This window comes from Anas platyrhynchos, chromosome Z (assembly GCF_047663525.1).
Source record: "Anas platyrhynchos isolate ZD024472 breed Pekin duck chromosome Z, IASCAAS_PekinDuck_T2T, whole genome shotgun sequence".
NCBI lineage: Eukaryota > Metazoa > Chordata > Aves > Anseriformes > Anatidae > Anas > Anas platyrhynchos.
Window position 1 is genome coordinate 3,393,414 of NC_092621.1, and position 27,692 is coordinate 3,421,105.

At 40.1% G+C, this 27,692-nt stretch overlaps 1 protein-coding gene across 6 annotated transcripts in view; it reads right to left on the reverse strand.

Moving 5' to 3' along the window:
- ARK2N (arkadia (RNF111) N-terminal like PKA signaling regulator 2N) overlaps window positions 1-27,692 on the reverse strand; it is a 45,923-nt gene that overhangs the window by 10,894 nt on the left and 7,337 nt on the right. For 4 of the 6 annotated variants that reach the window (XM_027446172.3, XM_038170126.2, XM_038170125.2 and 1 more), the window contains one exon: window positions 16,693-17,509. In XM_027446172.3, coding sequence (XP_027301973.1) covers window positions 16,693-17,416 — 724 coding nt within the window. In that variant the 5' untranslated portion in view covers window positions 17,417-17,509. Of the gene's footprint in view, window positions 1-21; window positions 11,198-16,692; window positions 17,510-22,717; window positions 23,079-27,692 lie in introns of those variants that run through there. The other 2 variants (XM_038170127.2, XM_038170129.2) reach the window with 2 other exon arrangements.

A 27,692-nucleotide genomic window follows, 5' to 3' on the forward strand; every position in this document is an offset into this window, starting at 1 on the left:
AGAAGGAGAGAAAGGCAGCAGCTGTCAGAAATCGGCATACACCTTTTAAAGGCACCTTTAAAATACATATAAATTGTTTAAGGATTAATGCAATCTCCTAGCAAAGCTCTTAAAAAACTGTAAATTGTACCAATTATTGCACTTCAGTTAATGAACATAGTCTGAGATTACAGAGACATTTTAACCTTTGTATACACAGAAAACACAGATGTGAGGAAAACAGCGTTATGAATGTGCCAGTTATTTGGGTATTATCTTTCACGTTAACACACAACAGCTCCAGTATCTGACAATGTTACATTTACAGTCCTAAAAGGATAAAACCTTCAGTTTAAAAGAAGAAATAATATACTACGGAACATAAAATTTGGCAAGACATTTAACTAGAGAGTTTTACAAAACTCAAGTGACAGCTCACATTACTTTAGGGTTGATTGAGTAAAGCTAACTTTCTGATATAACTGATCCAGTTACAACAATTTAGCATTAGCTGAGCTTCCTTACGTAACAGCTATCTGTCAGGGACAGGGGGGATTTTTCAAAACTGCAATGTATTTTTTTTGTTTGTTTTATTTTTTTTTTAAGATGAAGAACAATGAGGAATGAAACTATAGCATGCAGCAATAAATATGTTTGTTTGTTTGTTTGTTTGTTTTTATGATCACCATATGCACCTTTTGCCACCAAAGTGAAGGGGGAAATAAGCAGAGAATTGCTTGCATGATTCTGAAATCTATTACTGAGGAAAAACAAAAAGATATTTTTGGTCCATCTCATTAGGGCAGAATATTTCCTTTTTGAGCAATGAAAACCTCCTATGATTAGGAAGCATACTAGAAACAGAAGAGGCTCAGAGAAACCTCAAATTCAAGACAAGGATTGATGTGGAAGCAAAGAGAGAACAGCTAGACATCATAATACTGAAAGGATGTGCATTTTGATTCAAATACCTTGTCTCACCTAGCAACTACAGCTTATCGATGCAGAGTGGGTGAAAGTGTTTGGAGTCCTCATTCCTCAAGTGCCAGAATGAAAACTTGGTTTGGGCTAAGACTTTAGCCACAGAAAATGGTACAAAATGAAAAAATGGCCAAAGCTCAGCTGCTTCCCTCGTGTAACTGCGCAGCTCCAAAGGAGTGCTGGCAGCTGAACATCTGAGGGGCTTTTTCATAACATTATCAGTCATATGGGACACTAATAACGTGTTCAGAAAGACAGGACCTCCAGAGTTACTGAATGACTGAAGAAATTTTTTAAATTCACAAAGAATAAAAAGAAAAAAGTTTCAGGAAAGATTGATCCAATTGGGAAGTAACCAATGTCTACTGTTGAAGACAAAGAATGCAATGAACTGAAAGTTTCAGATCTAGGTCCCTGAAAAGCTGCATCTACTCAGGTTAGCTTTTGTAACTCGGTCCCTGAAACATAATTCAACACAATACCCTAAGAAATGCCTGTTCTGTGATTAGCAACACGCTTCATTAAAGAGTGACCATATTGCTTAAGTTGTACTAAAGATCAGTTTTGCAACGAGGTATGAAGAAATTCACAAAATATTTGAGATCAGACCTGCCTCCACAACAACAGTTTCATAAAACAATGTTATATTACAAACTTAAAACAGACCCGACAAAAATAAATGAGTAGTTAAATGCCAATGTATTAAAGACCAAACTGTTCACAACATGAAACACTGATGATTATGACTAGAAAAGAAATCCCGATAATTAACTGAAAGGCAATCTTTTGCTTTTGAAAAGGCGATTGCGAAATAATGGCATTCCAAGTTCAAAATTAAGCTGGCTGATGTTCGGTTAATTGTTTGTGCAAGCTGATGACTTAATTACATGCAGAAGTTACAAGTGGACTGAATCACGAGAGGAATGTTTTCTTTCAGTCTTATCATCAGAGTTCAGCGTGAACATATATAATGTGATCTATAAAAATAAATAGTTGAGTGCAGAAGATACGAGGGTCAAGTACAATATTGACTATTTGACCATTTTTACAAAAGGTTATCTAAAATTTCAGGAGCTGTGTACTGTTCCTTCAGGGCTTTGTTTCTTTTGCTTCTTGCTAAGGTCTCCAAAAGAAGCAGCGAAATTTGATTTAGATAGACGTGTCTACACAAGTAAAATTGTATTTGGACAGAAGGCACCAATAGTCTCAAGTCAAAATTGTACCACTCCTACATGTATAATCATGCAAAAATGTATAATAAATGTATATACATGCAGAGTGATATTCTCATCACCTACCCATAGAAATAACTTGTGTGAAAGTCTTCATCAGTAGGAAATACAAGCATAAACTTGTTATCTGTAGCTCCACTCTTGTATCTTCCACACTTCCAAACAGCACACCTTATAACTTAGCTTAAATTTAGTATACATCAAACAGACAAAAATATTTTCAATATAATTTACATACTGTAATTATATTTGTCAGCGTAACAGCCACCAATTTAAAGATCTGGAGAAAACAAGCTGCCTGTTTACAAAGCAAGCACAGCAGAGGTCTCTTTGTGCTTTTCTCAGCCTTGCCTTTCAAAGCCAGATTTGGAGAGGGAAGGGCCCTGATGCCAGGGTTACCCACACCTATCACCAGTAAGCGGCCGAGGTAACAAGTCTGGGATTCCCACCACGAATAAAAGAAGGAACAAGCAAGAAATGCTTGTGTGTGTTTAAAAAATAAATAAAACAGTCCCAGATGACAACCAGATTAAAGTTGCAGTGGATGTATCATCCAAAAATCCTCTAAAACAGCTCCGGTGCCCAAAGCCTGCTTCGCTTTTGGCAGCAGGTGGATGGGGCAGGAGGGGTTAACCCTGGCCATCTGACGGCGTGATGCAAAGGGACTGCGGGGTGCTGAGGAATAAGGACAGCCGGCTTTGGCTAGGAAATAGGGACCAAAAAGGGCTTTCACCTTGGAAAGGACCAACCAAAGCCACAGCCACAACTCTCATCGGGTTGTCTTTGCGATAGGGCTGCAAAGGGACTTTGAAGGAGACAGCGAAACAAAATCATGCCAGGATCACGATTTAACGTGGCACAATTAGGAGGTTCCCTACTCAGTAATTTAAACAACGCCTTTAGGAAAAATCGCTTCTTCTGAGCACCCAAGGAAGCTGGAAGCCTTACATCTCACTGGTGATAAGCTTTAATTTATTACTAAAGCACTAAGTGCTTGAAAAAGACAAGGCTGAAAGTTAATAAGTACCAGCAGCAAAATACAGCTGTTGACATTTAATGTTAACAGGGGGAGGGAAAGACTGCAAGGATTTATTTAGTTATTTATTTATTAAGAATTTGGAGGCAGAGGTCATGACAGGGACAAAACTTTCAAGCATCTCCCTCGATTTACAGAGCCCACCAAGGCTAAATCCGCTCAGGACATGTGAATTAAAAGCCACATGCACAGAAATCCAGCTCTACACATAACAAGTTTAGTTTGCAACGCAGCAAATTCAGTCACCTCCTACTTGCTAGCCACTGCCATGCTTTCCACAGAGCCACGTCTCCTTTCATCCCCCAGCTCACGAGAAGGGCAGCACGAGCAAAAAAGGGGGAACCGAGCGTAAAAACCCAGCGGTGGGTTAAGAAAGCAGCGCCCCTGGGAGAAGCGGCGTTGGCTACCTTTGTGCTGAAGCAGCTGCCTAGCAATGCTCAGCGTACCGGGGTCACTTTGCAGCATGAAACAAAGGGCAAGCCAGCACGACCTGAATGGGGATTTACTCCTCCGAGTCATTCAGCTCTCTTAAATTTAGGCATGGAGGCCCAGCTCGCTGCTCAAATGTCCTCCCTCTGCAGCCAGAGAGGGGGATTTTGGGGGATGACCTCCCCAGCGTGCAGGGCTCAGTCTGGCATCAGCAGAGCACACAAATCCAGCACCAAAACTGCCCAGCAAGACCAGCTCCAGCCCTAAGGACGGGACTTACTCAGAGTACTTTATGTGCTTAAATTCCCCCCAAGTAAAGGAAAAAGGCTGGAGGCTCCAAAGGGCTGCAGTCACTCCACAACTGAAAGCCCAGTTCTGGTGGTTGGGGCTGTCTGCTGGAGCCAGCGGTGTCTGGAGCCTCCTTGAGGTGTGAGCAGCACCACAAGCTCTCAGATGCACACAGACGTGCACAATAACAGCAGCAGCAGTAATTGCAGCGCTTTGTTCTGAACAAAGCTCCCCATTAGTGATCTCAGCGAGGTGGTTGTTCACCTCCCCTTGCCCGTGGGGGAAACTGAGGCACGCAGAGATGTGCGGCTTGCTCAGGGCTAACAAGCTGGGGAGCTGAGCTGGGCTGAAAACAACGCTCCCCTCAAATTACCAAGCTATTTTTGACTGGGAAATTATGGGGGAGTTTAAAAATAGTGCTGGGGAATGTATTCTTGAAACATGCAGAAGCTGAAAAGGCAACACGCCAAGGCACCCAGGTAGTCGCGAGCCTAAAGAGCCACGGCCTCACCTCTGGGTCTTCTTCAGGAATAAAGGCATTGCTCTGCTTTACACCCACCCCTGTACTCTGAATTAAATTATTGATTTTATGTAGCAAAAGAGAATACTGAGATAGATATTTTAAAAGAATAAAAAGACCCGAGAACACCTTTCATTTACACCTCGCACAAATTTAAGGGATAACTATACTGACTTCAAGATTAAGCAAAACATAGCATGGACTTTAATAACCACATCAATTAAAAGCTCAGATAATCACTATGGCAATCAAGGCAAACAAATTTTGGGTGCCAAAAACTAAGATTCAGAGGATTGCATCCCACATGACTTGCTGAAATAGCTTTGTAGTAGACAAGCCAGTAACTTCCACCTAAAAAGGATGGCTTCATATATAAGACTATAGGCTGAAGCAACCACTTTTTTTTTTTTTTTTTTAATTTATTTTAGATAAACAATACAAACCTGGTATTATTTAAGACATGATCCAGAGCTACAGCAAAAGCAGGCTCGGTTCAGATGGCATAAAGGATCTGAACTCTAAAGCAGTTCCCAAAGGAGGGTGGGGGGCAGGAGACCTTTGCCTTTTTTTTTTTTTTTTTAATGTTGTTTAGCAACATGAAACACTTCTTTACTATTTATGTTTATTTATTTATTCCAGGTTACAGTAGTTACATTTCAAAATTTACAGGGTTAGGCAAAGAATACATGGTAAATACAATAAAAAACAATAGTAGTGTAACAACATTCTCCCTAAAATCATAAAGTGAACAAAAAAAATGATGAATCCATTTTCCTCACAGTTTCCTTCATTTCACACAGTAAAGCTTTTTTTTTTTTTAAACTATCATAATAAAATAATGAAAACCAACATGATCAAATGAGTATCTGTTTTCAGACTGGATCATTTATAATATATCACACCAGAAGAGATCTCAAAAATTCAAGTCTTGCTGATCAACATTCATTCTTTCAGGCTTTTTGATGGCCAGATGGAAAGTATCTTGGATTTGTTTTACCAAGTTACACCGAGATGCAATAAAGTCATTTTCAATGTGCGTTAAGCAAAGGCGCACGGAGCATGGTTGTGCACTGAGAACAGGAGGAAATGCACGATGTCTGTCGCACAACAGGACTCATTGTCACTGGTGCTACTTAATGACTACTTAATTGTGGAAGCAGACCTATTAGCCAGCTCTCTTCCCTACTTTTACGGGGGAGAGGTTTATCAGGAGGGATTTGAAAGCATCACACAGAGCTACAACCACAAAGTCTCCTGCGGAGGCACAACTTACTTTAGCAAAAGGCAGGCAAGTGCAGGCAGGCTCACCCCGCCAGGAGCATCACGTTTTTGGAGCACGGTCTGCATCCTCCCACGGCGAGCTGCTGCGGTGTGATGAGATACCAAATGCCTGATGGTCTGGGCTAACCCCTGCCCATCGGTCTGAGATGTAACAGAGCGCTCAAAATCGGTCTTAATTTAATCTTGTTCTCCGTGTGCCTTTGCTTTGCTGATCCAGCACCATGAGATTAAAAAATTTTGTGAGAAAAAGCGTTTTCTAGCCGCATGTTTTGCGAAGTACTGTCCATCTTCATCAACCAGCCTGAGTATTTAGCGTCTACAGTACTAATTGCACAGCGCGTTTGTTCTAATGCTTCCAAACACAGCTGCAGTGGTCACAGTGCAGACCTTGATCATTTCAAAAAAACAAACATCAGCTCAGGGAGCCCCGTTTACACACTTTTATCAGGCAAAGAGTCCCCCTTAAAGTAGTCTCTGACCAAAACCTGCAGCAAGTTCCTTTGCTAATGAGGAGAAATGCCAGCCCCATTGAAATTAGTAGAGGTTTTCTACCGGTTTTAATAGGGCTAGGACTTAATTTCTAATGCCCTTAAAGACACAGGATAGCACTTAAAGACATTTACAGTATGTGATACAGAAAGAAACAAAATACATTAACAAGAAAACGCAGTGATAATATAAATACGTTTTGACTGGCAAAATAAATGCCCAACCTCATCCCAGCACATCTAAGACCGGTCCTCCAGTCTTAACTTTAGCAGCTCTGACAAAATAACCAAACAATCCTGCACGAACACTAAGACACCGTGAACTTAAAAATAATAACACAAACAAATGCATATTTCTACCTGAATTATTTTGTCCTAATGCTGTTAGAAATAACAATAAAGATTTGTATACCTGAAATGCCTAGGATTTTTTTTTTTTTTGCCTTTTTTCCCCCTGCTCAGTTACTTTTCCAACAGACTGTTTTAAGGCTCACTGCCTTGACTTGAATTTGTTTTATGCTGCATGCTAATTAAAAAAAAAAACATACCTTTTTTCCTAAACAAGCCCTGAAAATTCACTTACTTTGTTAGAAGCACATGAAGAAAAGACCCCAACCCTCAGCTAAACCAACGTGTGTGCCAAACTTGGGGACTGCCTGTACCTCTCAAACCCCTCTCAAGGGGAAAAGGAGCACGACTGCTCGGCCCCCCAGACCTCCAGGGGCTTCTGCACTGGATCCCACCCTAGGAGCAGATCCTGTAATGTTTCATTCACCGAATCGGCAGTTTGACATTTCGTGACATTTCAATTAGTCCCTTCTATAAAGGCTCGTTTGCACTCATATAAAAACATTAATGAAGTAGCTGTGTTTCGCCCCCTACTAGATCCTGACTCTGCAGTCGATGGAAGGGGTGTTCAATTACTCCCATGCAGAAACATTTGCCGCATTGAGAACATAATTCAATATTAAAAATGGCAACGTAGAAACCTGAACAGGCCAGTTGGGTTTACATTGGCACCGTTTACACTGGAGTTATCCTGGTCTACGCCAGCTGATCTGACCTGACACATCTACCCTTCCAAAAACATAAGACCACATGTAATTATCTACTTAAGAAACTAGAATGTGTCTTTAATCCTTTCTGAAGCATAAATCTTAGGAAAATTACACAAACTCCAAATCATCATTTGTGATTCTCCATACCTGTGCAAAAAGTCCTACTGATTCTCCTCTATGTGTTAAACTCAGTGGTTTTAAAGCAATTTATTGAGATGTGAGCAAAAACACACATTAAAAAAAATCTATCTCCAAGTTGAAAAGCAAAAGAGTTTCCTCCTGATACACTTAAATAAGGCTGGACTACTTTAATGCAATACTAAATCGATGAGATTAAAATTTACGTTAAAATTTCAGCTGAAGAAATTCTAACTCCCTGAAAGTTTCTAGTCAAAGCCCTTTGAAAACAGACTTAAAATGGAAACCTGGGCAAACTCAACTGTAGTCAGATACTACAGCAAAAATATTTCCATTTTTCCAGGAAATAAAAACCTCTGAAGTTACCTATCAGGAGCCTGGAAGTTTCCAAAATCATTTACAGCCATTGCTCTTGCACAGGTATTCTCAACGCTAGGCAGCTTTCATGGGGAAAATGAGTTCCAATTACATCTGAGATGAACCATCCCCTCAGCCTTCGGGATGCCTTTCAATAAGTTGACCCTAATACTATTACATCTTTAATTGTCTGCTTGTTCTTTCACATTTATAATTGTTTTCATTAAAAAAATAAAATAAAATAATGATGGATAAAAGCATTGGAGAATTTTAAATTTTTGCCTACAGTATTCAAATGCAAATTACCTGTTAATACACTAAGTTATTTCAATTCTGCTTTGTTTTTGTTATTGTTTTGTTTTTAAAGAAAAAAAGATTACCTAACAAAGACACTGAAGGTTGGCAGAAATTTCACTGGCTACATCCCCAAAGTTATTACCTATTTATTAGCTCAGTACATAAAAGTCAGTATAGAAGTCTGAGAGAAAAATAAGCTCAACTGATCCCCTTACACAATTTGTTTTGAAATACTTAATTGCTCCATACCTAGTGCTTTATAAAAAAAAGGCTAAGAGCATGCTTACAGACATACTGAGTTAAGTGATGCCTACACATTAAAAGAAACCAGTCACTGCAAAAAGCTGCTTCTGCATGCACGGGAAGGCTTTGTAAGGTTGTCATGCTTTAAAATATGCTGCTCTTATCATCATAAAGGCATATATATCAAATCTATGAACAACAGGAGGATTTTTTTTTCATATCAGCAAATTATCTTCCCTGAATGACCTTAAATTTTAAGCAGATACGATTATTAAATTGCAATTAAATGTAACTCATTTAAAGTTTACCTACAGTTAAGTTAAAAATGCACACAAATTCAGATGAGGGAGTCTTCTCGTAAGTTCATATCAAAATCTTTGTATCAAAATCAAGCATGAAGTTGGTATGTTGTGTATAGATTTTATTCCAGTTCTTAAAAATTATCTCCTGCATAGTCTTTCAAACACTTATGTTGAAAATAACGTAGCTCTCTAACTTTTCTATTTAATGAAGGCATCACAAATTAAAAAAAAAAAAAGAGTCTGAGCCAAGAACAATGTTAAAACACCAGTGACAGTATTACACCAAGAATAAAAAGCATTTCTTGAATTCCTGTTACAGGTTTGATCTGAAAGCCACAAACTGATGAAAAATCTTCCACTGACTTCAGGAAGGAAGAAGTTAGACCTACAGAAGATACAGTGGTTACTTCCGATGGAAAGAAAACGAATTTGGCAAAAATAATTAGAAAAAAACAGAAGTGACCGATATTTAAAAGACAAAATAGCAGAGCAAAAAGAGACCTGTAGTGTTCTCTTTACTTAAACTATGCCTATGCAAAGAATTTAAATTTCCATTATTAAAATTCTGATTTGCATCAGAAACTTTTAACAAGTTCTAGCTGATGAGAAGTATACATTTTTGGTAGCTATGGAGAAGTTACTTCACATGAAGAAAGGCCTTATTGGAGAGGTGAACAAAAATCCCTGTGTGTAGTAGTAATAGTAAGAATTAAATAGAGGTTTCTAATATATATTTTAAATTAATTCTACTTTAAACATCACAGTTTCAAGCCTGCCTATTCAGGATAACTAACAGTATAAAAAAATCCACGCAATAGCAAGTTATTGTATTATTTAAATGAAACTAGTGCTCTGGCATTCCCAGTCACAAGTAAATAATGATTTCAGCAGCATTCCAGCATGGTTCAGAAGAAGCTCCTGCTGTCTGACCCAGAGCAGCAAACCATTCCTCCCGACCACCACAGTGCTTGCTAATCTGCCTGCCAAACCTTTCTTTGAATTCCTGTGCCAAGAACCAATCCATCCAGCAACGGTTGCTTATCTTAGGACTGACACCACTATTTTTATCCCAGCACGAAGGATGCAGTTTGATCGTATATACACAGGGAAGCAGCAGTGCTTTGTATGCACCGGTCATGCATGCACACACATGTCCTTGTGGGTGATTCATCTCGCCTAACTTCAGCCAGAAGTTATCTCACCTAAACTATTTAGAAGGGGAGTTCAGACAACTGATGGAAGAGAAAGACGCCGCCAGGAGATATCCTCTACAGGTGCTTCTCTTTCCAGAGATCTGCAGAACAGCAAACTAGACACCTAAAATTAGAGGAGATGATTTCCACCCAAGCAGAACACATATATATGTATACATGTGCTTATTTGTGCACACAGCGTCAGACAGCTGCTTCCATAAATATGTCATATGCAAGACAGCAGTGACATTAATAAAAACTCTGGACAGAAAATGAACTACTAAATGGGAGACAAAAATAAAAAAATCAGTTGTGCATATTGGTTATATATAGCTAAAGCTTTAGGGCAAGCTCATTTGTTACTTCTACCTAAAAAGGAAGAAGAAAAACTAATCTGTGCCATGTTCAAGCTGCAGAAATTGGGAACAAACAGAGAGTTAAGGAAAAGTTACGGGTCTGTATCTTGTCTGGTTCTCTAGGGTGCATCTTTAAATATAAAACTTATTTCCTTATATAAATGTTCTAACATGCAAAGAGAGCATTTGAATGAGCAGTCTAAATGCTCCTGTGGTAACAAACATAGCTCTATTCCTTCTGGGGTGTTTAAACAAGGATTCTAAGTTATATTTTCCCAAGTTGGGTGATGAAAGCCTACGGTGTTTCCCACTCCCCCCCTCCCTTTACAGGTGTTTTATGTGTGTGCTGGCACATGCACATGGGTGTAAATTTTTTTTTTTTAACTACATATATATATTCTCTATAAATTAAAAAAGATACCATGGTATTCAAACCCAGAAGAGAAAAACAAAACAAATATATATGAAGAGAAAAGCAAACCTTGTTTTTAGCATAATCCAAAGTAACATCAAGATTGCAAAGATAGGAGATAAATATATATATATATATATATATATTTAAGTTTATGATTGATTCAGATCAGGCTCTGCAATATTCCCATTCTCTGGAAAGATAGCTGGAAAATTGTTATTAAAAGTCGCTGGAAACTCTAATGTAGCATCAACATTTTGATAGCCCATGTAAGAATTAAACGACTGCTGTGGAAGTACTTGGCTATCAGGCATCTGTATGAATGCCCCTGACTGCGTGGTAGGGGGGACTCTTTGGCCAACTAGTTGCATTTTAGGATCCCTGGGCTCCAGTTGTTGCTTGCTTTCTTCATCCGTGTCAAGACGGGTTAGCTTTTCTATCCACATGCGAAATTTCTCCTCTGTCTGCCTCTGCATCTCGGCAAAGCAGTTCATGGCCTCTTCCAGGACATTGCCTATGCAGTTCCTATCCCATACGGTGCCCCTGTCAAGCAATCCTGGAATTTCCCTGGTCGCTCCTCCAGATCCCCCAGCACGACTGAAGCCAGCTTTAAAGACATTGAGGCCATTTGATAAGACATCATTAAGCAATAACATAATATTGTTTATTAAGGCATGTTAACTCAGGAAAATAAAACTTTTCTAATTGTGTCCCTTGGATATGACATCGGGGAGGAATTAGCAAATATTGAATCAACCAACAGTATTAATGTTAAAATAAACAACATTTTACACGCATTGAAGTTATCATAAATTTTGGCTTCAAAATTGTTTTTATTCTAGAATTCTCAGACAACTCTGTCACAAAGGTCTCGTTTGTTTTATAAATCAAATTAGCCCAATTCCCTTGCAATTTCAGTCCTGAATTCAGCTGAAGGAATCCAAAACATCATGCAACAAGAGGTTTACTTCTGTTAAGCTGTGGTCCAAGACGCCACTGTTTAAATGATAAACCTGAACAATTATATGCATTTTGCTTAGCTAGATTAACCCTTTTATCATGGACATACACAAAACCGTACACAAATAACAGAGATAAAGGCTGAAGCAGTGACTGCAGCCTCTAGAGCAGCCAAGCCCAGATCTTACCGCTCTTGGTTTAACTTTGGGAAAAAATAGTGAACACCGATGAAGAGAATACACGACACAAACACACAGACACGAGCACAGAAAGACACACGGACACTGTGCTAGTACACGAGGTGAAAGCAGCTTTTGTCAGGTCTGACAGCAGAACCCAGCTCCATCAGAGGAACAGCCCACAGGCTGTATCAGGTCAGCGTGACGATGCCGATGCCAGCAGCTCACCTCGCACCGGCTACAAGCGTGCCCTTAATTCACCTGCAGAGCCAGCGGCTGGCTGTGCGGCATTTCTCACGAAACTCCTCCTAACCAGTGCTAAAAACAGGCTGGGCATAGCTGGAAGGAGGATTTTCTCCTTCCATCCATCAAAAAGATGGTTGACGTGACTTTGGGATGTTCAGGAAGAGCTTTAGCAGCAAGAATGCAAGGCCATCCTCATTATTTTACTCTGCTTATTAACAAGAGAAGGCAGCGGTATCTCTATTTTTAAGTTTAAAGTTCACTCGGGAATCCTCTAGGAAGCAACAAATCCCCAAGAAGGTGAGGCTTTGCACCTGTCTGATAAGCAATAACCAATGCGTGCATGCTGGCCTAACGCAGGAACATCACCTAAGGTGGTCCACAAGGAGACAAGCACCACGTTAACTACACAAAGCAGCTATATAAACTGACAACTTAGTACATAAATACGAAACTCGCGGGATCCTCTAGCTTAAGAATAATAGAAAATATCTTACGAGGGAGAGAAATCATTGCACAACCTAAGCATACTCGCTAATAAAAGCTTAAGGCACTAACTCTTTATTGGGATTCCACTGAGCGTACGAAATTACAGTATCACTTGAGCAATACATTCATTTTAGGAGCAATTTAAATGAGGTATACATAAGACCTTCAGTAACAGCTAAACAAAGCCTGGGGTTACTCTCTTTTTACTTTTGAGCAGTAGCAAGGCTTCCAGTTGAGGGGTAAAGACTTTCTATTAAAAACCCTACTTTTGAAGTCTTCTCTCTCAGACGTGCTGGAAATTCATCATTCAGGTCCACTGCCCAAAAATAAATCACTTTATAGTAACTACCTTCCATCTCTTTGATGGTATTTAACTAAAAGTAATTAAGTAAAATGGTACCTTTTTCCTAAAATGTGTCTCCTTTTGAATATTCAATATCTTTTCCCCCCTGAAAAAAGTATTACTTCTGTTCACATACTCCTAGTGTTGAACAGCCGATGTGTTTGTGTTTACTCTTCTTTAGTCAGGGAACTTATCCCAAGACAAAAGGACTAAGCAGCAGCCTGACTTTCACAGATTTAACAGCTGACACCTTTAAGTAACGCTGACTAAGTTTTAACTGCAATTTAAATTAAAACCACTGCTGACAGTGATATGTGAGATACAATATAGGCAGGCTTTTAAAGTTAAGAATGAATTAGCACAGTCAAAGCTGACAAAACTGTTTTGTAAACTAAAAGAGACTATGTACTGAAATATACATTACCCTGTAATGTCATTTTTTTAAAAGGCATCATTTATAGTATACCTACAATTTACAGCAGCAGCAAACCAATCTGCTTCAAAGGCTTCCCCTGCAGTTCTACTTATAACATACCCTACTCAGTTGTCATTTACTGGTGGCCTTTGGTGTTTAAAAAAAGTAAGTCTAAAAATGCATTTCTATTAATATTAAAAAGCTAGTGTTTATCAGATTGGTCCCCTTGCTAACTGCAAGCTTGCAGCTCTGGTTTTAGAAGTCAGCCGAGACGCTATCACCTGCAGAACAGCACCTCTGGAACTCCTGTTGTCTCTTTATGGGATCTGTTAATTACTACCCAAATAATGACCACGTCCAAAGTCATTTAATTTAGGAAAACAGACAACATAACAGTTTAGAAGTCATGCTGCATCTTCACTGCAATCAGCACTGGTGGACAATACCTAGCCATTTTCCTATCCTGCCCTTCCAAAGGGGGAACTGACTCCAAATCACTCTGATTTTTCCCTATTCTTATCATTCTTCCAACAAAATTCACCCCTTGCAAGATGCTTCAGTCTAGCTCTGTGCACTGACCTTTGCAGGAAGTAAACTGGCTCAGAGTCCCTCACGCGCACCATGCTCCTCTCTTCAGATTTCTGTGTATTAAAAATCCTTTTTCTTTTACAAACAAATGAGCTGCAACATCTTTTTTAAGATCAGTACTTTGAACTTTACAGATTTTTGAAAGCCTAAAACGTGAGTCATCCCTATTTCAATTCAGACCTCTTCTTGAGTTGTAGAAAGCACAACAGCGGTGAAAGGACCATCTTTTCATATTATATTTAAATTTTTTAAAAACCCTTTCCTTCTTCCAAAGAAATAAATGTTGATTTCCAGACTTGCTCTCATGCCAATATCATTTAGAGTTAACTTGCATGATCAAATCTGAAAGCATTTAAAGGGAAACCTTTCAATAGCAGCAAGTCTAGAAGAATTTATTTCAGGACTTGAAGATCATCCTCCTATGCCCAAAGCAAATACTATCTAGTTTTTGTTATAGCATGGTAAAACCCTACTGCCAACAGAGAGGCTCAATCATTAATATGTAAAAAATTATTCCTCACCTGCAGTAATTCAAAAATAATGGCATTAAACGAAATAAGAGCCCAAACTGCTTGAGTGAGTGAGAAAATTCTCACTAGCATCCACGAGGTTTAGGCTAACCCTGTATTTTCAGATTTTCAGCAATGCTTTGCTACCCTGTATTATCTTCTAACTACTCATTCCTTCCCAAAATTTTGAGGAAGCTTAGAGCACGAAGCTAAGCGCACTAAAACAGCTGTCCGTTCAGGAAAACAACCTAAACCACTTTGTCCATCCCAACAGGAGGGCCCGTGAACCTGTCACTGCAGGGGGGGCGCTGGGAGCCCCCAGCCCACAGCTCTGCAGTGCCTGCAAAGCCTGCAACAAGTGCATGAAGCGTTTTTGGCTGCCCTTGTCCCATCTCTGCAGGGGATGGTTTTCCCTCGGACTAGCAGACTGCTGCCCACAAACCAATGTTGTTTCTGTTTAAAAGGAAAACTGCAATCTGGCAGGTACACGTTGTGCCTAATAGCAGAAGGACAGCTCAAAAGTTTTGCTGTCTTAAATGTAATTTGGTGCCAGGTGCATGATAGCAGCCACCAAATAAATAAAGGTCACTGTTCTCCAAGGTGGGTTTTGCACTCCCACGTCTTGCAACCCAGGTAAAATCAGGCCTTGATTTAATAATCATGAAATCGACAGGTTCGTCCATCAGCCGCAATGGGACCTTTTCACTGCCCACCTCTCATGGTGAGACGTGGAGCTCAAATACTGAGAAGCCAATTGACACAGAAAAGTACCCTGGTGTGCCTTCAGATCTCAGCACTGCAAGTCAGAAGTCTGGGCAGATCTGAAAATACCAGGTGGTACCTTTCTGGGTCATAAGGTACTTTATAATTTTATAAAAAAATGAAAACAGTGTACCCTGAGGGATTTTGCACTGAGGGTGGGTGGGTTGTTTTGGGAGTAGAGGGGCTGAGCTGTCCCAAAATTCCATGAAAGAAAGTTTTCTTACACAGGACAGGCTTTACATTAGGTCTTATTGCCCAGCAAAGTGTAAATAGAGTAAGTAAAAAGGCACAGAACTATGAAAGCTAGAGGTCTGACTAGCTACTAAAACGGTAAAAATAATTTTAGAGTCTCTATTAAAATTTTACTGCACAATAATTATAGGAGGATTATGCCTTTCCCAGACTTTCCAATAATAAACATTAACTTCCTTTGTGCAACCTGCTTCCTAGCAGTATGTGGGAAAAGTGCCAGTTCTCCTGGTGGCAGGATCGCTCACCATAACCAAGCCAGTTAGAACAGTGATCATTATTTGTAAAATCTGATACAAATATTTTAAATAACTCTATTCTAGCAAACATTAATTCGGAAACTTAATTATTGCAGTTTTCCTTTCGGTCTTCTTGCCTTATGTAAGCTTAAACTTATCTCCAAAAAAGCTTCTAGCACAGAAGGCAAAAAGTCATGTAACCCAGTAAAAATTGGCAAGCCAAAAAGTTTATTTTTATGTGATTTTATTTTTGATTGCCATACGATGGTTGTTCTGTGGTATAATATTCTGCAAGAGCAGCTCACACAAAATCCTGTCCACGGCACTTAGGCTAATAAAATAACAAAGACTCAGCAGACAAGAATTTGAAGAATCCAACTTTCTTTCACTAATAACATCATAAGAAGGCCCCTAAAATTTGCTGCCTCCCATCTTTTAACATGGATGTCTGGGAAAATCAAAAATATTGAAATTATAGATCTTTACAACATAGGAAAATGGTAACAGCTTTGTCTAAAACGCTGAAAATTTAGATTTGGAAACAGCTTGGGCACCTCTGTAAACAAATTCATATTTCTGTCCCAAAATAGGTGACCAGCAGCAACCTGCAAGAATTTACAATAAGGCTAAGTAGGTTTGTCATGCACTGAAATGGAGAGCTGAAAGCACAGTGTAAGTGCAGTAGTGAACAGGGCCTTACTATAACACAGGCAAGAGGTATGCCATGTCATTTTCAACACAGCTGCAGAGCTGTGGTCTTAATATATTAAAGCAAAGCTGGCCACTTATCTTAAGAATGTATTTATTAGATTATCACCATCTAATGGGATTTAACAGCACTGACAGGAATTCATATAGGCTTACAAAGGAAGAGATCTGAAAATTCCAGAATTCAAAGATAGTCCTTCCTCCAATTTACCATTTCTACACTTTGTTGGTATGCAAAAGTGCAATGAAACCTCAGAACAGATTTTAAAGTTTGCCCATATCTTGTTAATATACTGCAGTCTTCAAATTTACAGAGCTGCAGTTCTGGTTTTTCTCAAGTGTCACTCATCTAACTTAGCATGACAGCTGAGAAACGATGTCAGATGCGTTACAGTTCAGTTTAAAAAACATCCTCTACCTGGTATCTCTGCAGTGATTGTCTTGCTGCTCCCTGAAACCTCTTCATCATCATCTGATGAACTCGTGCTCGAGTCACACGTCAGGTCACTATCACTGGTACTGCTGTCCTGCAGCAGGTTGTACTTCTTGCGAGCAGCTGCCTCCCGCTTCTGTCTTAACAGCCGGATTCTTTCTTTGTGCTTTTGGCTTCGGTGACCTTTTACCTTGGTAACTCGACCATTCTGCTTATCGCTAGACTGGCGGTTTTTCTTGGCAGCCATTGTTGAAGTTTCGCTTTCAGACCTGGATCGCCTGGATTTCCTCCCAACTGCAGCCCCAGACACCCCCGAAGGGTCTCCCTCTACAGCAGCTTCAGCTTGACAGGGCTCATTCTCTTCTGTGGAAGACAACGTGTCTGAGTCAGCCAAATGCCCACTGGAAGAAGGGGAAAGCATGCAATGATTAGAAGAGTCACTCTCGTAAACTCGACCACCCGTTGGCTTATCGCTCTCCGTGGACGCCAGCTGAGACTCCGAGGAGTCTCGCCGCAGTTCCATCAGTAAGCAAGGCATCGAAGAGAGCACTGCGGAGTCTGAGGCAGCGGGCACACTGTCCTTCTGAGGATGTGGCTCCAGTTCTAAAGGTCCATCTTCATCGGGAGCAGTCTCCTGCTTCTCGGAAGCCTTTGGAGGAGCTTCCGAATCGAGAAGTTCTTCTGCTTTTCCCACCGCCTCCATCTTCATTTCAGAACGCCGAGGTTCTCCTGGTCTCAAAGCATGGAGTACGCGGACTGGAAGACTGGGTCAGCTAGATACGGTTTTCAGCAACACAGCAGCCTGCACAAGAACAGAACAGTAAGAATCATTTACCCAAATAACTCTCTCAGTCATCTTGTTGCTTTCAATCATGGAGAGCATTGCTCAGTACCATACTGCTTTTTTTTTCCCCCCATTTACTTTTTCCTAGTGAACTCATCCCATTACACCAATCTACTCATCCTTTTACACACTTAAGAAAAGCAGCACTGCACACATAGTAAACGTGGCTTATCTCACTAGATCAAAACAATTAGAAATCAAAAATATTTATTTTTCCTTTACAAAGATTTAAACCAGTGTCTTATAAGCAACATATGCTAAAGTTCTTTACCTTGGCCTTTAAAGCTTTTAACAAAGAACTTTAGTACCTATGAATAAAGCCAGAGCGAAAACTCCCAGACTTGTAGCCATCTGCCCGGAAAGCCCAGAACATTGTCCAGTTTTCATCTTCATGAGAAATCTCTTCGCAATTGATCAGGACTCCAAACTTTATAATCTAATGTTTTTAAGATAATTTACAAAACTTACAGTACCAACGTGAGCCATGTGTAAAGATGTATCAGGAGCATCTAAAACACCACTCGGTGCTCCTTGAAAGGCTCCCGTACAAGTCCTGCTGGTACAAGAACCTACGGCTGACCTAGTTTCTCTTAAATCTGCCAGGAGAACAGCATAAAGTAGTATGGGCTGCAAGTGACAAACAGTATCCACCCACACAGCTATTTTACTTTAAATTATAATTTAATAAATTGCATTGCTTTAGCACAAGTACAAAAAACAAGCTATTTTTCTGATTAATAACTTGCACGTTATCAACTAAGCAGCACTTAGAGCACCTTCAGGGAATTAAAAAAAATAATAATAAAATTTTAGCAGTACAATATTTATCATTTTATCTTAATTTTTCACACTCTGCCTTCAACCCAAATTTCCATTTGGAATTCAATGCAAGAAAAAAGTGAAGGAAGTTGCCGCATTCGCTCGCAGATTAATTGTATGGAACAAATGGTTCATGGGTTTAGAAGTACAGAAAACAACAAATTTATGGCACTTCAAAAAAAAAAAAAAGGCATAGACACATAAGGAAAAGCAATATTAAGCTTTACTATTTTAAAATAGCATTTTTGCAGGCAAGGGCAAATAGCACTTGAGCAGCCTAAGAGAGCATAGATGGGTCAGAGAGGTTTTTCTATGCCCTGACAATCCTTCTTGTCTCCCCATCGATCCCAAGCTGCCTGTACATGAATGCTGCTGCTGCCTGTAGCACAGAGTGAAGCTGCTTCCCTGGTTCAAGATGCTGTGGGTTGTGCTGTCTGCCCTAACCCACTTCAAAACTTCACTTTCAAAAGAGTATTAAAGTAGAGGTCATGTCTCCTTCAGGCAAATGAATGAAATGCTGGATGATGCAACAGATAAATACGGGAAACACCAGTTAAGGAAAGAAAACTTAGTTAATAACAGACAACAGAAGAAAGGCACAGGTGACAACTCTAGGTATACTAAATACAAAAAAGAAAACAAAAAAACAAGTAGAAACCCCGTTTCACATAAAAAATACAAGAATAGAGTAAGTTTAAAATAAAGGAAAATAGATAGAGAGAAAAATGTTCCCAATATTTGCACTGAGAAAAATTCTCTTGAAACCAACTTAAAAGAAGAATTTCTGGAGATGGTAATTTAATGTAGGTAATAAATATCACGTAAGAGCCCATTTATTTACCAGGCCACAGCCCAATATCAACAAACCCACATGACGAATACACCTTTGAGACAACGGCATCCCAACGCTGTAATAAAATCAGTATTCCTACATATATCATCTGCAAATCTACATTACCAAATAATTTTCCTAGGAGACATGAAAGCGGAACAGAGATCTGATGAATGTATAACTCTTGCCAAGCCACTCACAGTGGGGTATGTACTGTATCTGCTAGTGCAACTCCCTGCTTTTGCTTGGTAATACACTTTGAACAGAAAAATACCTTTCCTAGGAACTTTGAAATGTGATTTCTACTCATGCAGGAACAAACTTGGTTGCTCAAATACATACAGTAAGAATAATAGCCTGGCCAAAAGAAATGCATTTTAAAATTCAAGCTAGTAACCACAGAACAGCTTCTGTACCCTTCACCCTTTCGGTCAGGGGAGCCCAACACAGAGCTAAAGGGTGGCACAAATTGACTAGGGATTTTTTTCTCACGAGTGTCCTACCCAGGAACATCATCTACTCACAAGCCCCAAAGGGAACATAAAGTCATCAGTACTTGACCTTCCATCTTGCTGGTCTATCAGACAAAAAAAAACAACAAACATTATGTTTTATCTACATGTTGCAACCTTGCTGAGAGTCTAAATCCAAAATAAAGCCTTTTATTATTATGCAGGATCATGTTTTGACTACTCAAACCGCGCCAGACCTCTTCACTCACGCTGCAAGAATTTTATAAAAATTCCGAGCTTTAACAACCCAAATACAGAGAGTCGCAGAACCACAGGACAGTTTCTGTACAATGGGTCTGGTCCGAAGTTCTCTGCTCCCAGCTCCTGCCCACTCAGAGCAGGACCCGTGAGATCGGGCTGGCCACAGCCTGGTCCTGTCCTCAGCCTTGCTCCGGTCCTCAGCAGCCTCCCCCAGGCACAAGGAGTCTTCACGGATGGTAGAGATGGTATCAAGGACATCCAGCAGCCTCCTCATCCACAGACTCAAGTCTGCCCTGCTGGCTTATGTGGTATCCCTATCTTCATCTGCAGGAATTCTGGTGTTACTGTGCATAAAAAACTGCACATTTATCTTGGGGGAAGAAGGTTTGTCGTGATTCAAACAGACTTTGCTGTAGGGAAGAATGCAGACTGTGGGGGTAAAATATCTATGCCAAGGAAAGTCACATCTCAAAGAAGAAAAAAAACATTGATTTAGCTCTATTGGAGAAATATATAGATCATAAAGAGAAATAGACTGTACTGAAAAACGCCCGTCCTTTCTTGTCACTCTCTTTTCTTGCAATGGCATTAGAAAAGGTGATCTCAAGGTAACACAAGAAAAAGAACAGTTTTCTCCTTAAACGAGAACAACATAGCACTGAAAAATAAGCTGTGGTGCTTACAGACACAGATGGATACTTAATTAGATATTGCTCAGAAATGTCACTCTCCTTTCTCAGACGCACAGATATCGACTCAAAAAAGCAATTCTATAAAAACTCCTAGGCTAGCTTTTTTCAACAAATTATTTTATTTTTCAACCACACACAGCAAGTACCACTACGTGGAAACCTTTAAACATCTACCTGTACACGAGAAGTGCTTTCAAGTCGCGGACTCGTTTGTAAAAGCAGACAATTTGCTCTCTTTGAAAACTGCAATTTTTTGAAGAAAGTCAGGAGGATTCCAAAGGTCAGACAAGCAGAGACAGCCCAGCCAGTCCCACAGCTCGCTGCCTCTCATTGAGATGTTTTTTACCCCCTGCTCACGAGTGGGCAGTCCTGCTCCCTCCTTTGCTCCAAAGCTGGCTCGGCCTTTCTTGGGTAGATTCACTTCAGCAGGAAAAAACACACACCACAAAATACACAAAATATAAGAAATTTTCTGCCAGAGCTGGCAGTAAGACTAGGGAAGGGAGGGCATGGAACAAAGCATCCCTTCAGACAAAAACAAACCTGACAAAAAACTACCTGCTGTTTCATCTCATCACACCTTGAACTCACAGGTTCCAAATCCCCACAGGGGGGACTGCCAAGTGTTTCCTTCACAGCACTGTTTGCTCTGAGATTTTTGAAGATAAAAAAAATGATTAAACCCCCCCCAAAAAAGAAATTTGAACAGAGGTATTAGTAGTTCCGGAAGAACAACTATTGTGGAATTTATGCTATTAATATATTCTACTGCACAAATAATTGTACCAAGGACAGTATGGATGCTTTTAATTAATAATTGGCCACATGTGCATCCTTCAAAACACTTTTGTTTTGCTTTCAGCAAAGCAAATGTCCTTTAGAATTGTAAATCCTGCCATGTCAGTAAGAAATGCGTTTCACCCAAAACAAATGATAAAGCCTGACATACTTAATAAACATCATGATAGCCTCATCTTCTTTGTACGTCGTCTTTTTAGGTGTTATTGAACTGATTCATGATAAAGAATGAAGCCTGCGCTCTCTCAGCAGCTGTGGGTACGACAGACTCAGAAGAAGTAAGCCTCTCACAGCAGCTTGCTCTTAAAAGTCACTGTAAAGCATAGAATCACAGAACATCCTCAGTTGGAAGGGACCCACAGGGATCATCAAGTCCAACTCCTGCGTCCCCAGAGGACCACCCCAAAATCAAACCATGTGTCTGAGAGCATTGGCCCAATGATTTGTGAGCTCTGCCAGGCTCGGTGCTGTGACCACATCCCTGGGGAGCCCAGTGCAGTGCCTGACCACCTCTGGGTGCAGAGCCTTTAGTTCACTCCTGGCACATTTCACAGAACAGCCAAGGCTGGAAGGAACTTCCAAAGATCACCTGGAAAAGTGAGCCTAGATAAGAGTACCTAGCACATCTTGAAAACCTCCACTGACACAGACTCCACAATGTCCTCTATACCCAGAGGGCAGCAGTTCACTTCTTCTCCCTGCTTATGACTGTTCTTACACCATTTCCAGCAACTGCTTACATTAAAAAATATACATATATATCTAGCAAAATACTGTCTTTGAATGCCATTTTAGCATTGAAAGAAAAAAAGGTTGAACAACCCACCTCCTCACACCACTAGCCATTCATTCACAAGCTATAATTTGAAACAAAGAGAAACGGTACCTACAGTTTTGCAGAAAATGTACAGTTTTGCAGAAAATGTACAGTCTGTGACTAGCTAAATGAAAAGTTAAACTGCAGTGCTGCAGATTAGTTACTTGTTTAGAAAACAGAGCTAACTAAAGCAGTCTGCCCAGAGGAAATACACCTTACAGCCTCACTTTTCATCTAAATGGTTTTACATTTATATGGACCTAAAGCATACAGTGGCTGAAACTTCCATAAACAATGATTTCTATCAGCAGTGGATTATCTCCCCTTTACCAAAAGCAACCGCACATGGATGGAGTAAGAGCTAAACAAGTTATAGACAAATGTATACAGCTTAGCCCAACAGAACTGTGTAAAAGAGTCTTTTTTTTTTTTTTAAACAGTAAAAAATGTAAACATTCTGACAAGAGCAGCAGGAGCTCTGAATCAAGCACTTACCTAAAGATTGGGGACATGGGGAGGGCAGGAGCAGCACACAACCTGGATACTGAGGAGCTGACCATGACACTCAAGACTAATTCGTACTAACAGAACAGTAACTTGGGCAAACACCAAAGTTATGCCCACTTGTGACAGAGAGTCACACGACTGTGAAGATGTGGAGTTGCAGTGACTGGCCACTTCTGAATGTTTGCCTAAATCCTTTGCAGGTGTATCCACGTGTTTGCCATGCCTTCTTTTTTACTCTAACCAGGCTTCCTAATGCAGCAAGCTCATCAGCGCCATTCTCCTACTAACACTAAGTGTGGATGTGCCCAACAACAAAATGCCTAAGTAATTAAAAACCAATCAATCCACAGAATTAGACCACTAAAAAAACCTAACTTGCACGATGACAAGGAAGCAGTGATGCTTTCTGGACTTCCCAACTGCTGTCTTTTGTACTCCTCCACCTCCTCCCCAGGGATACCGCACATTCTTAGCACATGCCTTTTATTTCCCTCTAAGTGTCACACATACCTCTGCTCTTCAAACAACACAAGTGCAACCAGGACTCAATTTAACTCAAGACAGTTGACTCAGCGCTGTGTGGATGTGCGTGCACGATGCTCTAGAGCAGATTTTTCATAACACTGAGCCACCCCCGCATGGATACTGTGTAATTTATATAGTGTTCCTTTGAAAATGCTGCCCTGAAGCTGACTCACGAGCATACAATTCTACCTAAGGCACATTTCTGGGAGTGGAGTTGGCTCTTTATCAGATGATTCATAAATCAGGCCTGGTAGCAACCCTAAAGAATAGGACCCTTTCTGCAAGGGACATGGTAAGAGAATTGAGGTGTGAAACAAAAGAAGAAAGGATTAAAGTAATGCTCTGTTTCAACTGGTTTTGCATAAACAAACCAAGGTTAAAAATAGGCTGCTCCTACTGTGGGCTCAACAGGCTGGCTATACAAATTATTCAAGGCAGAATAAAAACTACAAGCATATGTATTAAACAAAGGTTTGGGAAGCATCCTTTGAAACCTTTAAAAGCAACGTTTTCCATTGTTAATAAGAAACAAGGTTTTACGTTTAAATACAGGTCTTTGCATTCTAATGTTTAATGCACATTTCCTGCCTCTTCCAAATAAAATAAACTGTACAAATAAAAATAAAGTAACTACCAGCTATGGGTTACTTTACAAGTTGACAGAGACTTGCAGAAACATTCACCAGCTGCACCAAAATCCCACAAAAATCACAGTCCTTGTAAAAATAAATCCATTAGCATACAGATAAAGACACATTTACCCTTCTAAAATACCAGTTCCTCCTCAGAGCATAACTGTCTTCCAAGTGCACAGTGATCTAAAGTCTACAGCACTCTCTACTCCATAAATTACAGAGGGCATATTTTTATCACTACCTGTTCCTAAAAATGTAAGAGTTTCACTCAGATTTTCTTTATTCTTTCAATAAAACTAGTGGTAGAAATTCATGCTAGGAGAGCCATGCTTCATTTCTTTTTCCCTCTCCCATATATTAGCTCGCACAAGATCACCCTACTGAGGATAGCCATAGAGATGCACTATCTTTTTGTACGATTTTGAGTTTAACAAACTTTCCTATTTTACCTATCCATTTCTATAACTCAAAATAAATGTATTCTGTGCTTCCTCTGTTGGTTCACACCATTTTAAACAAGCAAACCTCTTCTCCAGAATCATTGGTCCGTTGTTCTACTGTGGTCAATAAAGTAATGCTCACAGAAACGCCACGTCTTAAAATTGCTTGGGAACAACAGTAATGCTTCAATCCTGGTCTTCAGAGTGCAGATCTGATTTCTATTAAGAACGTTTATCTGTAAAAGCCTGAAAGTAATCACACGTTGCATTACCCACTAATAGCTCAAAAGGCAAGAGCAATGTAACTTCGAAGTACGAGTCATCTCACTGCTGTCTCCGGCAAAATCAAAGCAGATCCAGCACAGACAGGCACAAACGAACACTCTGTACCCTGCTGCTGCTGTTATTTGGAAAATGTGAAGCAGCAGCGAGTGCTGTGGGATACTCACACGGCAGCTCCACAAGTCCTTCAGCCCCTCCAGCAGCTCAGTGCCACGGCGAGGAGGCAGAACTGCCTACCTGCTGCTCTGTCTGCCATCCGCCTTCCCAGGAGGAAGCTCCCTACCTTATTGCAGGGCCAGGGGACTGAACGAGATCAGAGAACTGCACTCCAGGAGAGCAGGGTGAGCAGCCTAACGCAAGGGACAGCAGTGACAGACCTGGAGTGAGGGACAACACCGGACAGTCCACCTGATCTTGCAGAAAATCACCCTGTAATTAAACAACCCTTGAGATGGGGAGCACAGACACTCTCAATAACGAGCTGTTTTGTCAAGTTCTGTGCCACTGCTCCCTTCCAGTTAGGGGGCTGCTTGCCTGCTGCAGGGACCGTGCCAGCTCCTGTGCTCCTCCCGCAGCTGGTGCAGCACATGAAGGGAATCACCAGCAGCTCACCATCTCTCAGAGCTGCCTAAAAGACAAAGCCACTCAATGAACTACCACCGGTATCGATTTATGACAGCCATCTGTCTTTAACAAAGAGTTAACAGACATATTAAGCAAACTTACAGTCTGCAAGTATTTTACCATCAGCCCATTTTACACATCTTTGTCACATATTAGTATGGAAGGAGTAAACGCAAACCAAATTTCATGTATTTTAAAACTTTGAACACCTTAAATTCAATACCAAAACCGTGGTTGTTTTTTTGTTTTGTTTGTTTTTTTCCCTAAAGCCAGAATCTTCCTGCCACATGTGGCAGCGACATAAACATTTTATGGTCTGGACAGCTGAAGAACTAGGTGACAAGCCCAGACTTTACACACAGGCTGGAAAGGATCTAAAAGCCAGACCCTCACCTCAAGTTATTTCCTCATCCACAAGTTATTAGCATTCATTTTTTTGATTTACCTATTAAGCTAGAAGTGTAAAATCTAAATGCTGTGACGTGAAATTGCAGTAGGCATACTACTAAAAAAATAAATGTTATCAGTACACTAATGACAAAGTCATTCAGTCAGATTATGAACATTTTAGCAACAGTAGACATCAACTGCTGTTGGGCTGTTATTGACACCAAAGTCTCTCTTTAAAAACTAGTAATAAGAGATACCAATTTATTTTGGTGTCTAACAGATTGCAAATGTAGTCTCTACATGTTCAACATGCTCCTGTGAAGGAAGCTGGTGTTACAGTGCTCTGTCGTGACCTAAGGACTCAGCAAGCCACAGACAGAGCTCCAGCAGGAACAACCTGCTGCCTTCTCGCTAAGAAAGTTCACCTGTGCTGCTGGACTGTAACCAAGACCACAGCTAACAAGACAGCCAAACTTTGAGTCTGCATTTTTACAAATCCCGGTGTACTGCTCCCTATTGGAGGTTTCCTAAGAAACTACTGTGACAAAAAATACAGGAAATTCTCACAGGACTCAGCAGCCATAGGTGTCTGGACGCAGGCAGTAAGCAAGAGACTGGGGCACGATCTGTTACGGCAGGAGAACAGAGCACATCAGGAAAAAGGACAGTGCAGGAGAGGGTTAATTAGCTTCTGACAGCCAGCAGGTGAATAAATTAGCAGGAAGTACACAGGTTGGTTCTACAACTGAACAAAAGCTGCTCTGGGTATTTCTAACACACAACTGACTGGGTCAGAAGCCAGCTGCATGTGCATTATGAATAATGCTTTTAATGCTGTTTTTACTATCAGATACTTCCTAAAGCATTTACTTCCAGCTGGCACAGGTGAAGAAATTAGACCTTTGCTGTGAGAGGACAACAGACAGACCAGGAAATAGGCATTTGTTTCCCACAATGTACAGAAGACTTTGCATGTTTTTGCCTACAGGGATTAAATATCAGCATACCCAAGAGAACACCAAGTTACCAACTATAAAGAGAGAGAAAGAAAACTGGGTGGTAGTTTTCATCAATACCATGCAGGTAGTAACAGGAAAAAAAAGCCCCACTTACCCTTAAATAAAAAACACTATTTACCCCCAAACAATTCTTGCATTATTGTTCTTTACTTAAGGAAAAAAGCTCAGCTGGAAGAGCTTCCTTAAGAATAATGCGAATAATTAACAATAGAAGATGTATAAGTAACATACATATAACTTTCCTAGCAAAACGAAATGTAGAAGAAAAAATGGTGTTAAGTTTGTAATACTAATTAAATCCCACTGTTCATCCAACACAGCCCTATCGTTGATGTAGCTTTACAAATTCCACGGGGCAGTAAAATTCACTACAGGTGTTAAGTAGAACAAGCACTTTCACCTTATAATCCATAAAAAAAGAGAAATCAAATGTATCATTTTAAATTACGTGATAAATATAACTTTTTTTTTTTACGTGATAAAATAAATTACGTGAGGCTTCATAAGCCCTCAAAAAGTAGCTAGCTGCGATATGATACTCACTAGATTTCCCTAGCTTAGTTTTGCTGTATTCAACAATTTCTGGAGTTTCTGTTATTACAGTGGGCTGATAAAAGCTGTAGATCAAGAATGGCCTGGGATCCAAGGCCTGTGAATCGCCTTTAAGATGACTTATTAGTATCAGTAACCAAATCGTAGAAAATAAAACTTAATTTCGTTTTTTTTTATTTTTTTTTGAAAATAACACATTTATTTTCAACTCCTCATATTCTACGCAATGCTGATCAAAAAGTACTAGGAGTTCTGGGGGAACCACAGCTATTGACAACTCAAATTGTATTTATAAGTAATTCAGCTCGTGGGCACTGTTACCTACAAGCTCGTTCTTTCCCACAGCGACAACTTCATTTCCAAAAGACATCCTGTGAAACACAACGAGACCTCAGGCTACCGGCATTTCATCCAGCTCACTTCCTTAGCAGTCTCTAAAAAAACAACCCTTATCTTACATTGTATTCCTAACGAGAGTACTCGGGATTAATAGACA